The following is a 12,512-nucleotide window of genomic DNA, read 5'->3' as shown; positions in this document are numbered from 1 at the left end:
GTTTGTCTGTTTATTTTGGCCTCAAGGGCCGTGTCCTGTGTTGTGTTTTGTTCAGACCTTTTATTTACCATTTCATGCGTCCTGTCTGTCTTGTTCATTTCCTGGTTCTGACGTCACCACTCAGCCAGCCTTGTGACAAAGAAATAAATAACTGATCAATTATAACCAATTCACCATAAACAAAGAAGCTGAAAATACTGAAAGCATTGTATCCTCTGCATGTATCACACAGTCATGTGCTGTAATATAATAATAATTATTATTAATTTATTTCTTAGCAGACGCCCTTAGCCAGGGCGACTTACAATTGTTACAAGATTTCACATTATACAGTATTTCACATTATACAGATATCACATTATTTTTACATACAATTACCCATTTATACAGTTGGGTTTTTACTGGAGCAATCTAGGTAAAGTACCTTGCTCAAGGGTACAACAGCAGTGTTCTCCACTGGGGATTGAACCCACAACCCTCTGGTCAAGAGTCCAGAGCCCTAACCACTACTCCACACTGCTGCCCGTATAACACTTAAACCATAAATGACAAGCATTGAGACAAATTACACTGTGCAGTAACTGCTGTAGAGGAGTTTTGTTTGGGATGATCTAAAAAATTGAATGAAAAAAATTGTATAAAAAAACAGCTGTGCTATGAAAAAAATAAGTCACACAATGCACAATAGGGGCTAAATTACCCCTGAAATGTATTGTGTAACAGGCACTACTACTACTAATGATGTATTTGGCCACTTTAATCTCCATAGTATTCTCTGAAATCATCCCCATAGTTTCCAGACCCTGGGTACACATCTACAACAGGACCTGGCCATGCTTCAATAATAGCCTTGGATTAGAACATATATCCCTGTTTCTTTTATTTATTTTGTACTTATTACTTATCTTACAATAATATGTTCTGTGTGCTTCTCTGTTGTGTTTCTGTGTAGGTTAATTACCATGATCTATTCCAGGCAGAAACAGTATAAAAGTAGACTTTTTATTTTTATTCTGTCCCTGGTATTATGGATTCTGCACAAGAAACAAACTGGCAAAAGACACATTTTCATTCAGAAATATCTTTACTGTGGGTTACTTCTGCCTTTATTTAGATGTGCACGCAAGTAAAAACTCACATTTAACTCTTGTTTTAGAAAAGGGGTCATTGTACAAAGAAAAAACACCTCACCGTTTTGGTTTTCATTTTGTTACAGTCCTCAGAAAATACTAGGACCAAACAAAACGTTGATCACTATGCTTAACGTGTACCTTGCAAGTTGGGCCCGTGTTTGAAAAGTTTGAAGCACACTTCCATCTGTATCGTTATTCTGACTCGCTTACCAAACCTGAAGCTGCGGTTTGATCCAGTTGTTTTATTTTAATCTCTACTGTCCCACACATCACTTGCCATTTTAGAAAATGTCACGCAAATTTTGGCAACGTGGTAAATCGGTGGAAGGCAAAACGCGTTATGATAATTATTTCTAATATTTATCAACTATGGTTGAACACTGACTTGGATTTTTGCCTTCAAATTCATGTGCAGCAGTGTTCGTTTCGAATATTTCAGATAGTTTCTCCGCCACACTAAAGAACATCACTTTTACTTCATAATAATGATTAGTTCTCCATATCGCTGTTTTCATGTTGCACTGCTAAAGTCTTCTCTCGTTGATCAACAAATGAGCACTGACACAAAGCCAAATGGGCGGAGATTTGTGACTCATGCCAAAATGAAATCTGATCAGAATGAAAGCTCGACCAATCAACATGCAGTGATGATATTGACGGTAATTGTGGCCAATAGCAGCTAACAGAAACATATGAGGAAACAGAATGCAAGCGGCTGAATGAAAGCGCATTTGTGAAACGTTGCGCTATAGTGGACTGCGTGAGTGGATGGAATGCATCCGCGTTGGATGATGAGCAGATTAAATAAGAACCGGTACCGAGTACCGGCATCAAAACAAGTAGTACCGGTGAGTACCGGTAGAATTTCACCCCTGGGTCAAACCAATGCTTGTGTAGGGTGCAGTGTATCGTTTTTCTTTTTTATTATTATTATTTTTTTTATCAATGTTGGCCTTCTGGAGTCATCTGAATGCCTTTCCACTTTTTTCATTTTAAACCGTTTCAATGCCAAACCATAACAGAACATAGAATAACAGTGCATATACACAGAGCAAAAGAGTGGACAAGCAAATCAAAGAGGAGCTGGCACTGCCCCTCTGCCCTACGGGTTGCCTGCCTTTGTATACAGGCATATTGATTTTTTTTTTTTTGTCCTGCAGTTGCCTTTAATTTATTTTTCTGCACACACTACTACTTTGTATATGGAGTAGAATACGTGATTATAAAATCTAACACTAGTACGTGCGATACTCTCTCAAATAAACATGTTATGATTTTGAATGTGCAGTTCTTAAGAACGGTATTATTGTCATTGCTTGCCCCCCATCACCTCTTTCTTTATAAGCACTGAAGGTATTGTACAAAATTACTTTCTAATCACCCTGTACATCCCTCGCAGACTGTGTGGGCACTTCTTGGAGGAATATGTATTTGGCTACTGTGAAGCTATGATGACCTGCTCTTACAAAAAATAAAAAAATCTGTTATTTAAATATAGTTTAGTTTGGCAAATTTGCTCTTGTGAGCATCTCCAAAACAAATAGATAAAAGTCTGCTTTGGGAGGGTGGTGAACTACAGTGGGCCCCAGAGTACTGGAGTTTTTTTAATTATTATTTTTTTAAGCGCTTTTGAGAATCAAAGCATGTTCAAGGACTTATGAAAATGTATTCTGTTGCAACAAAAGGGTCACAACTCAAATGTTATTGTAAAATACCTTGCACTTAGTATTGTAAATGTATGGAAAGAAATATATTCAAAAGTTCTTAAAATTGTACAGTACAAAATGGGGAAACGTTAAATTTGAGTTGCTCTTTCTCTATAGAGCTGGCGTAGTCGGATTCCTTCACGGCACGGCGTGGCTTGGCTTGAGCACAGTACAGCCCCACTGCAGCTGCCCATGCTCCTATGCTGGGTTGGCTCAGTTGCCTTCGCCCCCCCGTTACACGAGTTGTGTCTATACATTATGACCCTGATGGCTTGCCATAGACTGTGTATGCCATTGACGTGTTAAGTAGCGGACACGGCTCATTTGTATACCTCTGACGATTGGTTACATAAAATATCTGGGTAACTGTCCATGATGGAAAATCACAACAAAAACCATTACTGGACAATAAAATAACCAGCCTGTAGTTTTATAAATCACGCTTTAAATACTGCCCGGTAATTTATTTTACTGGCCGGAAATTACATAATCTTTTATGAAATGGGCCTGTAACTGATGAGCAACAAATTGGTTTATTTAAAGTCGGGTCATCTAAAATTGTAAACATATATGATTTTGTGGGTGAACTACATCTGGTCTTGTTTCTAGTGATTTGTGGAGTGGTCCTTTGTAGCATTGACAGTGTACAATCTTCTGACGATAAACGGGTTTGCGTACCACATTCTGATGATGTTCCACACCGGTAATTAAAAAGAAAGAACAACAACTTAATGAAATAATATACAATAAATCAGATGTTGAATGCAAACTACTTTTTATTGGCTTTCTACTTTGTTTAGATACAGAACTGCAGATCTATATGAGAGGCAGAGGGACGATGTCAGGGGCGATGTCAGGGGCGATGTCAGGGGCGATGTCAGGGGCGATGTCAGAGCCCATGTCGACATGCCCGCAGAGAGACACGCCGAAGATGAGCAGATCAACCCGGAGGCAGGCACCGGCGTCGATGAAGAACATCTCACCTGAAACACACACAGAGCAAACAAAGCAATAAAGCCGTGCTCGTGAGAGCAGCAATACTGTGATCCTCAGGAGTCTCTTCACTTAGGGGTCGATTTGATCAGCCAGTACATTCAATAATAAGCGTTTTCCACTAGAAGTCTTTTTCATCAATGGCTTCACAGTCAAAACGCTTGTTGTTTAATTTAGATTATTTCAGTATTACTAAATATAGCACCATTGCATGTTTTATATTTAAGTTTTTTTAGAGCATTTTACAGCACTGGGGAATCCCCCCTGGCGTGAACAAACCATTTATTACAGGGGTGATCCCAGGAAAACCAAGAAAGGTGGTTGATGCAATCCATTCCCGGGTGCTGTGAAATGCTTCAATGTATTCCAGCTGTAAGATACTCTAATATAATGTGTAAAATACTCTAATACAATTCAGCTGCGGCTCATCACAGTATAGGCTGATTAATTGACCCATATGCCTCTTAAAAGCATTTTTAAGCCTTGTTCTGACTGCCTCTCTTTACTGAATATGAATATAAATCACAAAGTCACTCTTGGAAGATCAAAAGCCACATTTCAAAACAGTCCAGTTTGAGTTTTCTGTTGTATCAGTAGACTGACAACTGAAAACAGTGTTTCATTATACCTTGAGAGACAGGGTCGACTGGACATATTAACTGATATGAGACAGGGCTGATTAACTGTATTAACTCATACAGCAGAGGGGTCCAATCCCGGTCCTGGAGGGCCATTCCACGCCAGGGTTTAAAAGGTAGAATTAGATAAGGAACTACTTCAGGGTCTGGATGGAGGTTTAGTTGGTTCAATTAAACAATTTAGAACAGGGTTGGAACAAAGACCAGGAGTGGAAGAGCCAGCTTTGGCCCCCCCTGTGATCCCGTCTGGGCCTCACCGATCTGCTCCTGTGCCCAGTAGGCCGGAAGTCCCTGGCACAGCGCCTGCACGGGGGCCCCCAGCTTCCCCTGATCCTTCATCGGGACGGGGTTCACGTTGTACTTCTTGCCTGGGGGAGGGGGGCTCTGCTTGTGATTCTGAGAGAGAGAATGGCATCAGGAATATCATTGGGAGGGGTGGAGTAAACAGCAGAATTTGCTGTTGCAATGTGTAGCTATCCTGTCACAGTCTGAGAGACACGCTTTAGAGACACTGCTGCACTTTCTGTTCACACTGCATTTGATGCACCTGTAAATCTGTATGCATGTATTGCATTTGTTGAAACATGAAGTATTTCTAGTGATTGATGAGTATCCTGTTGGATCCGGATGCTCCTTGGATAGCGAGCTGTTTGCTGTCTTGAAATTCTCTGTTACTATCTGTGTCCCGCCCCTATATTTATATGTACACTGTGTTTTTATGATTTGTATTATTGTTTGCGGCGCAGATAAAAGCACCGCGTATTTGTTATTGTTTTTATAGTTTAAAAACCTCATGAGGATGCGTGGCTGATCAGCTAGTTATTTATTTAGCTAGCTGACAGTGACGCATCCTTATTAAACTCGTGCAGACGGTGACCATCTCCCGAGTTAATTCATTGATTAATTGTTGCTAATCAGGAGATGGTCACTGTATATAAACCTGCAGCTCTCTGCCCTCAGCGGAGAGTGTATTAGGAGTGAGAGCGGAGAGAGAAAACGATACATAAAAACAACTGCTAAACCTTATTTGTTTATTTGTTTGGCCCGTGTGCCTTTTTGTTTGTTGTTTGTTTAAATCTTTTGTTTTGTTTTATTATTTAATAAAACGCTGAGCGCCGTTGTGTTCAGCTTCATCATTGCCATCCATTGTTTGGTTTCCGTTTACTTCCTGTTCCGTGACGTCACCAGTCACACGCCACTCAACAGCTGCTCGGCCACACTATCATATACAATATGCATAATATCAGGCATGGTTCATTTTACTTTCATGGAACTGCCATAGAGTACATTTGCAGAAATGAACTTGGCTATTGCCACATTCTTGTTTTTTCCATGTGTATCGGATCCTAGGCTGTCCCAGTCGTGCTTTTTGCTCATTAATGGCTCATTTTGCATTGATTTTGTTTTGTGCTGTGTTATGTGTGTGTTGTGTGTGTGCTGTGTTTTGTATGTCGTGTGTGTGTGCTGTGTTTTGTGTGCTGTGTTTTGTTCGCTGTGTTGTGTTTTGCTCGCTGTGTTGTGTGTGTTGTGTTGTGTGCGCTGTGTTGTGTGTGCTGTGTTTTGCCTGCTGTGTTTTGCTCGCTGTGTTGTGTTGTGTGCGCTGTGTTGTGTGCGCTGTGTTGTGTGCGCTGTGTTGTGTGCTGTGTTTTGCTTGCTGTGTTGTGTTGTGTGTGCTGTGTTTTGCTCGCTGTGTTGTGTTGTGTGTGCTGTGTTTTGCTCACAGTGTTGTGTGTGTTGTGTTTTGCTCACAGTGTTGTGTGTGCTGTGTTGTGTGCTGTGTTTTGTGTGCTGTGTTGTGTGTGCTGTGTTTTGTGTGCTGTGTTGTGTGCTGTGTTTTGTGTGCTGTGTTGTGTGTGCTGTGTTTTGTGTGCTGTGTTTTGCTCGCTGTGTTGTGTGTGCTGTGTTGTGTGTGTTGTGTTTTGCTCGCTGTGTTGTGTGTGCTGTGTTGTGTGCGCTGTGTTGTGTGTGCTGTGTTGTGTGCGCTGTGTTGTGTGCGCTGTGTTGTGTGCGCTGTGTTGTGTTGTGTGTGCTGTGTTTTGCTTGCTGTGTTTTGTGTGTTGTGTTTTGCTCGCTGTGTTGTGTGTGCTGTGTTGTGTGCTGTGTTTTGTGTGCTGTGTTGTGTGTGCTGTGTTGTGTGTGCTGTGTTTTGCTCGCTGTGTTGTGTGTGCTGTGTTGTGTGCGCTGTGTTGTGTGTGCTGTGTTGTGTGCGCTGTGTTGTGTGCGCTGTGTTGTGTTGTGTGTGCTGTGTTTTGCTTGCTGTGTTTTGTGTGTTGTGTTTTGCTCACAGTGTTGTGTGTGCTGTGTTTTGTGTGCTGTGTTTTGCTCACAGTGTTGTGTGTGCTGTGTTTTGCTCACAGTGTTGTGTGTGTTGTGTGTTGCTCACAGTGTTGTGTGTGCTGTGTTTTGTGTGTTGTGTTTTGCTCAGTGTTGTGTGTGCTGTGTTTTGTGTGTTGTGTTTTGCTCACAGTGTTGTGTGTGCTGTATTGTGTGTGCTGTGTTTTGCTCGCTGTGTTGTGTTGTGTGCGCTGTGTTTTGCTTGCTGTGTTGTGTTTTGCTCACAGTGTTTTGTGTGCTGTGTTGTGTGTGCTGTGTTGTGTGTGCTGTGTTGTGTGCGCTGTGTTGTGTGTGCTGTGTTTTGCCTGCTGTGTTTTGCTCGCTGTGTTGTGTTGTGTGCGCTGTGTTGTGTGCGCTGTGTTGTGTGCGCTGTGTTGTGTGCTGTGTTTTGCTTGCTGTGTTGTGTTGTGTGTGCTGTGTTTTGCTCGCTGTGTTGTGTTGTGTGTGCTGTGTTTTGCTCACAGTGTTGTGTTTTGCTCACAGTGTTGTGTGCGCTGTGTTGTGTGTGCTGTGTTGTGTGTGCTGTGTTTTGCTCACAGTGTTGTGTGTGCTGTGTTGTGTGTGTTGTGTTTTGCTCGCAGTGTTTTGTGTGCTGTGTTTTGTGTGCTGTGTTTTGCTCACAGTGTTGTGTGTGCTGTGTTGTGTGTGCTGTGTTTTGCTCACAGTGTTGTGTGTGCTGTGTTTTGTGTGCTGTGTTTTGCTCACAGTGTTGTGTGTGCTGTGTTGTGTGTGTTGTGTTTTGCTCGCAGTGTTTTGTGTGTTGTGTTGTGTGTGCTGTGTTTTGCTCACTGTGTTGTGTGCTGTGTTTTGTTCGCTGTGTTGTGTTTTGTGTGCTGTGTTTTGTGTGCTGTGTTTTGCTCACAGTGTTGTGTGTGCTGTGTTGTGTGTGCTGTGTTTTGTTCGCTGTGTTGTGTTTTGTGTGCTGTGTTGTGTGCTGTGTTTTGCTCACTGTGTTGTGTGTGCTGTGTTTTGCTTGCTGTGTTTTGCTCTGGCTGCAGTGAGTCTCACCTTCTCGTTGTCCAGAGTCTCTCTGAGTTTATCCAGGGCAGGGAAGGTGTTCCGGTTCATTTTGGCTGCATAACATGCCCGGCCGTCGAATACCCTGTACGCAATGATCCCCTGAAACAAAGCGCACATCCACCCAGCGTCACGCAAAGTAGATCCAACCCAGGGGGCTTCAAAACACCCTCCCCTCTTCCCCTCCCCTTAGCACCTCTTCTCTCCCCTCTCCACCCCATTCAACTCCTCCTATTAGAACACCATTCATCTCTCCCTTTTCCTGTATTCCTCCCCTCCCAACTTCTCTCCCTGCCTTCATCTCTTCTCCTCTCTCTATCTATCTAGTTCCCCTCTCTCCCCCTCTCCCCGGCACTCACGTTCTTGTAGTCGAAGAGGACAGTGGCTGAGTCTCGCCCGGCCCACACATGCTCTGTCGCCAGCTGCTCCTCCTTGTTGATGAGCAGCATGTAGCGAGACAGACCCCCGTCCTTCCGAGTCTTAGAGACGGACACTGCCTGAAAACAGAGAGGGGAGAGGGGGGAGAGAGAGGGGACAGGAGGTGGAGAGGGGGTGGAGGAGGGAGAGAGAGGAGAAAAGGGAGAGGTGAGAGGGGGACTGTATTATTGAGTATAAGAAATTTAAGAAATACAAAAATAAAAATCGATTTAAAACACATGGTGCATTATAAGCAAACACTGCAGTACACAAGCACTGCTTATATTTATACACACACACGCACAATACAAGATGAAAACATTTTAGTGGAGGGTAAAGTCACAATGCCAACGCTAGCTTGTAAAATAAATACTTTTTTTTAAGCTGGGCTATGACATTTTATATATATATATATATATATATATATATATATATATATGTCAGGTTAGGGTTGGAGTTTTATCTATCTATCTTTCTATAAAATATAAATGCTTATTTATAATAGAACCTCAAATTTCTGTCTGTCTGTTACTTTAGGTTACTTTAGGCTGTATTATTTTCAATATTTTGTTTTTAATAATATTTTATTGTTTTCCCAAAATAACATCAACACATGATCAGTTCATCTGCTAGTGTACAATAAAATGCACAATTTTCTCTGAAATAACTTGAAACTGAGAAAATTAATTGGCTTCCACCATTGTTTATTCCATATTAAATAGAAATCAGACTTTTGATTTTTTATTCAACATAATATTGTAAATAATAAAACAAATGAAAATGGCATGGCCAAAAATGATGGGACCGCTAACCTAATATTTTGTTGCACAACCTTTAGAGGCAATCACTGCAATCAAACAGTTTTCTGTAGCTCTCAATGAGACTTCTGCACCTGTTAACAGGTAGTTTGGCCCACTCTTCCTGAGCAAACTGCTCCAGCTGTCTCAGGTTTGATGGGTGCCTTCTCCAGACTGCACGTTTCAGCTCTTTCCATAGATGTTCGATAGGATTCAGCTCAGGACTCATAGAAGGCCACTTCAGAATAGTCCAATGTTTTGTTCTTATCCATTCTTGGGTGCTTTTAGCTGTGTGTTTTGGGTCATTATCCTGTTGGAGGACCCATGACCTGCGACTGAGACAGAGCTTTCTGACACTGGGCAGTACGTTTCGCTCCAGAATGCCTTGATAGTCTTGAGATTTCATTGTGCCCTGCACAGATTCAAGGCACCCTGTGCCAGGCGCAGCAAAACAGCCCCAAAACATAACTGAACTTCCTCCATGTTTCACTGTAGGTATGGTGTTCTTTTCTTTGAAAGCTTCATTTTTTCGTCAGTGAACATAGAGCTGATGTGACTTGCCAAAAAGCTCCAGTTTTGACTCATCTGTCCAAAGGACATTCTCCCAGAAGGATTGTGGCTTGTCAATATGCATTTTAGCAAATTCCAGTCTGGCTTTTTTATGTTTTTCTTTCAAAAGTGGAGTCCTCCTGGGTCTTCTTCCATGGAGCCCACTTTCGCTCAAAAAGCGACAGATGGTGCGATCAGAAACTGACGTACCTTCACCTTGGAGTTCAGCTTTTATCTCTTTGGCAGTTATCCTTGGTCCTTTTTCTACCATTCGCACTATCCTTCTGTTTAATCTGGGGTTGATTTTCCTCTTGCGGCCGCGCCCAGGGAGGTTGGCTACAGTTCCATGGACCTTAAACTTCTTAATATTTGCAACTGTTGTCACAGGAGTATCAAGCTGCTTGGAGATGGTCTTGTAGCCTTTACCTTTACCATGCTTGTCTATTATTTTCTTTCTGATCTCCTCAGACAACTCTCTCCTTTGCTTTCTCTGGTCCATGTTCAGTGTGGTGCACACAATGATACCGAACAGCACAGTGACTACTTTTCTCCATTTAAATAGGCTGAATGACTGATTACAAGATTGGAGACATGTGTGATACTAATTAAAGAAACTAATTAGTTTGAAATATCACTATAATCCAATTATTTATTATCTTTTCTAAGGGGTACCAACAAATGTGTCCAGGCCATTTTAGAATATCTTTGTAGAATAAGCAATAGTTCATCTCTTTTCACAGCTTCTTTGCTTTATTCTATGACATACCAAAGGCATGCAAGTATACATGATAAAATAGCTTTTAATTTCATCACTTTTCAGGAGGAATGAAGCATTATTTCAATGAGCTGTAAGGGTACCAACAAATTTGAGCACGTCTGTGTATATATATATATATATATATATATATATATATATATATATATATATATATATATTTATAAACTCCAGTATGTCCGGTTAGGGTTGGAGTTTTATCTATCTATCTTTCTATAAAATATAAATGCTTATTTACAATAGAACCTCAAATTTCTGTCTGTTACTTTAGGTTACTTTAGGTTATATTATTTTCAATATTTTGTTTTTAATAATATTTTATTGTTTTCCCAAAATAACATCAATACATGATCAGTTCATCTGCTAGTGTACAATAAACGAACCCCACATGTCAGTGAATGGACACGCAGCCGAGCGATTGAATGTTACAATGAGACTGAAAGCAGGAGTGGTGAAGAATCGAAAGGGGCACAGCCAGGGGTTCATTTGTGCCGGATCCCAAATCCACTACCTTTGTGTCTGATAGACTAGATTTATACGGTTCGAAAAATGATGAACTGTATGATATTTTTACATAACATGTACTGATAGACAATAAACGAACCCCACATTTCAGTGAATGGACACGCAGCCGAGCGATTGAATGTTACAATGAGACTGAAAGCAGGAGTGGTGAAGAATCGAAAGGGGCACAGCCAGGGGTTCATTTGTGCCGGATCCCAAATCCACTACCTTTGTGTCTGATAGACTAGATTTATACGGTTCGAAAAATGATGAACTGTATGATATTTTTACATAACATGTACTGATAGACCTTTGAGGTCCCACTGTCTAAGAAAGCTGCTAATCACACACAGGCTGCAAACTCACCTCTTCAGCAAGAACCTGAGCCAGGAAGGCTGCAACAAACACTGCGAGAGCAAGGAGCTGCAGGAAAAACACACAACAAGGTCATGAAGCTGAAGAACTGGGGATCAATTAAACACACGACAAGGTCATGAAGCTGAAGAACTGGGGATCAATTAAACACACGACAAGGTCATGAAGCTGAAGAACTGGGGAGCAATTAAACACACGACAAGGTCATGAAGCTGAAGAACTGGGGATCAATTAAACACACGACAAGGTCATGAAGCTGAAGAACTGGGGAGCAATTAAACACACGACAAGGTCATGAAGCTGAAGAACTGGGGATCAATTAAACACACGACAAGGTCATGAAGCTGAAGAACTGGGGATCAATTAAACACACGACAAGGTCATGAAGCTGAAGAACTGGGGATTAATCAAACACACGACACACAGACACAGCTGAGCTTCAATTAAACACACAACACACAGACACAGCTGAGCTTCAATTAAACACACGAGACACAGACACAGCTGAGCTTCAATTAAACACACGACACACAGACACAGCTGAGCTTCAATTAAACACACGAGACACAGACACAGCTGAGCTTCAATTAAACACACGACACACAGACACAGCTGAGCTTCAATTAAACACACGACACACAGACACAGCTGAGCTTCAATTAAACACACGACACACAGACACAGCTGAGCTTCAATTAAGCTTCAATCCATTGTGAAGCTGCCATTGCTTCAACACCGTGGGTCTGCTAATGGATTTTAATAGGTACCGTCTTCAATAGTGAATAAGGAACAGTAATAAGGGCAGTCATACAGTACAGGTCTGGAAATAAAGACTCCTTTGCACAGCAGCTTCACCCATTAGCCACACTGTTCAGGTAACAAGATCAGGTGAGTCTTATTAAACTCATAGTAAAACCAGGACTGGATCAAACTGCTCTGCAATGGGAGTCTTATTTCCATCCCTGCAGTGCATAATATATAGCAGACTATTCTATTGATAAGATCACAGATGTCTTTGAATCAAACAGTTTGTATCAGATAAACATTAGTTCTACTATTCTAATTATTCTTACTAAACACACTTATAATACAGTGGCAGAAAGCCCATTCGTAATATATCAGGTAGATATCAGCTTGCATCCCTATATGATATTCTTTATGTATTTTCAATAAGTTGTCGGCTCTTACCTTAGCCATGGTTCCAGTGGAGTCGAGTGTAGACTGGTACCCCCTGCCTGCCCGCTATATAGCAGCCTGACACCCACAGTGTGCTG

At 41.5% G+C, this 12,512-nt stretch overlaps 1 protein-coding gene across 1 annotated transcript; it reads right to left on the bottom strand.

Annotated features, from left to right (window-relative positions):
* Positions 1 to 3,597: 3,597 nt before the first annotated feature.
* On the bottom strand, positions 3,598 to 8,338 carry LOC117966450 (gastrokine-2-like). Its single transcript, XM_059008776.1, has 4 exons — positions 8,181 to 8,338; positions 7,813 to 7,923; positions 4,728 to 4,866; positions 3,598 to 3,822 (listed from the first exon to the last, which is right to left on the bottom strand). Exons 1-4 carry the CDS (start codon positions 8,268 to 8,270, stop codon positions 3,656 to 3,658), a joined length of 507 nt encoding a protein of 168 aa, XP_058864759.1. The 5' UTR covers positions 8,271 to 8,338; the 3' UTR covers positions 3,598 to 3,655.
* Between the last annotated feature and the right edge of the window lie 4,174 nt (positions 8,339 to 12,512).

Source organism: Acipenser ruthenus, chromosome 37, assembly GCF_902713425.1.
Source record: "Acipenser ruthenus chromosome 37, fAciRut3.2 maternal haplotype, whole genome shotgun sequence".
NCBI classification, from domain to species: Eukaryota; Metazoa; Chordata; class Actinopteri; order Acipenseriformes; family Acipenseridae; genus Acipenser; species Acipenser ruthenus.
The sequence above is the reverse complement of the archived record's forward strand: the minus strand, read 5'-3'. Positions and strand labels throughout refer to the sequence as shown.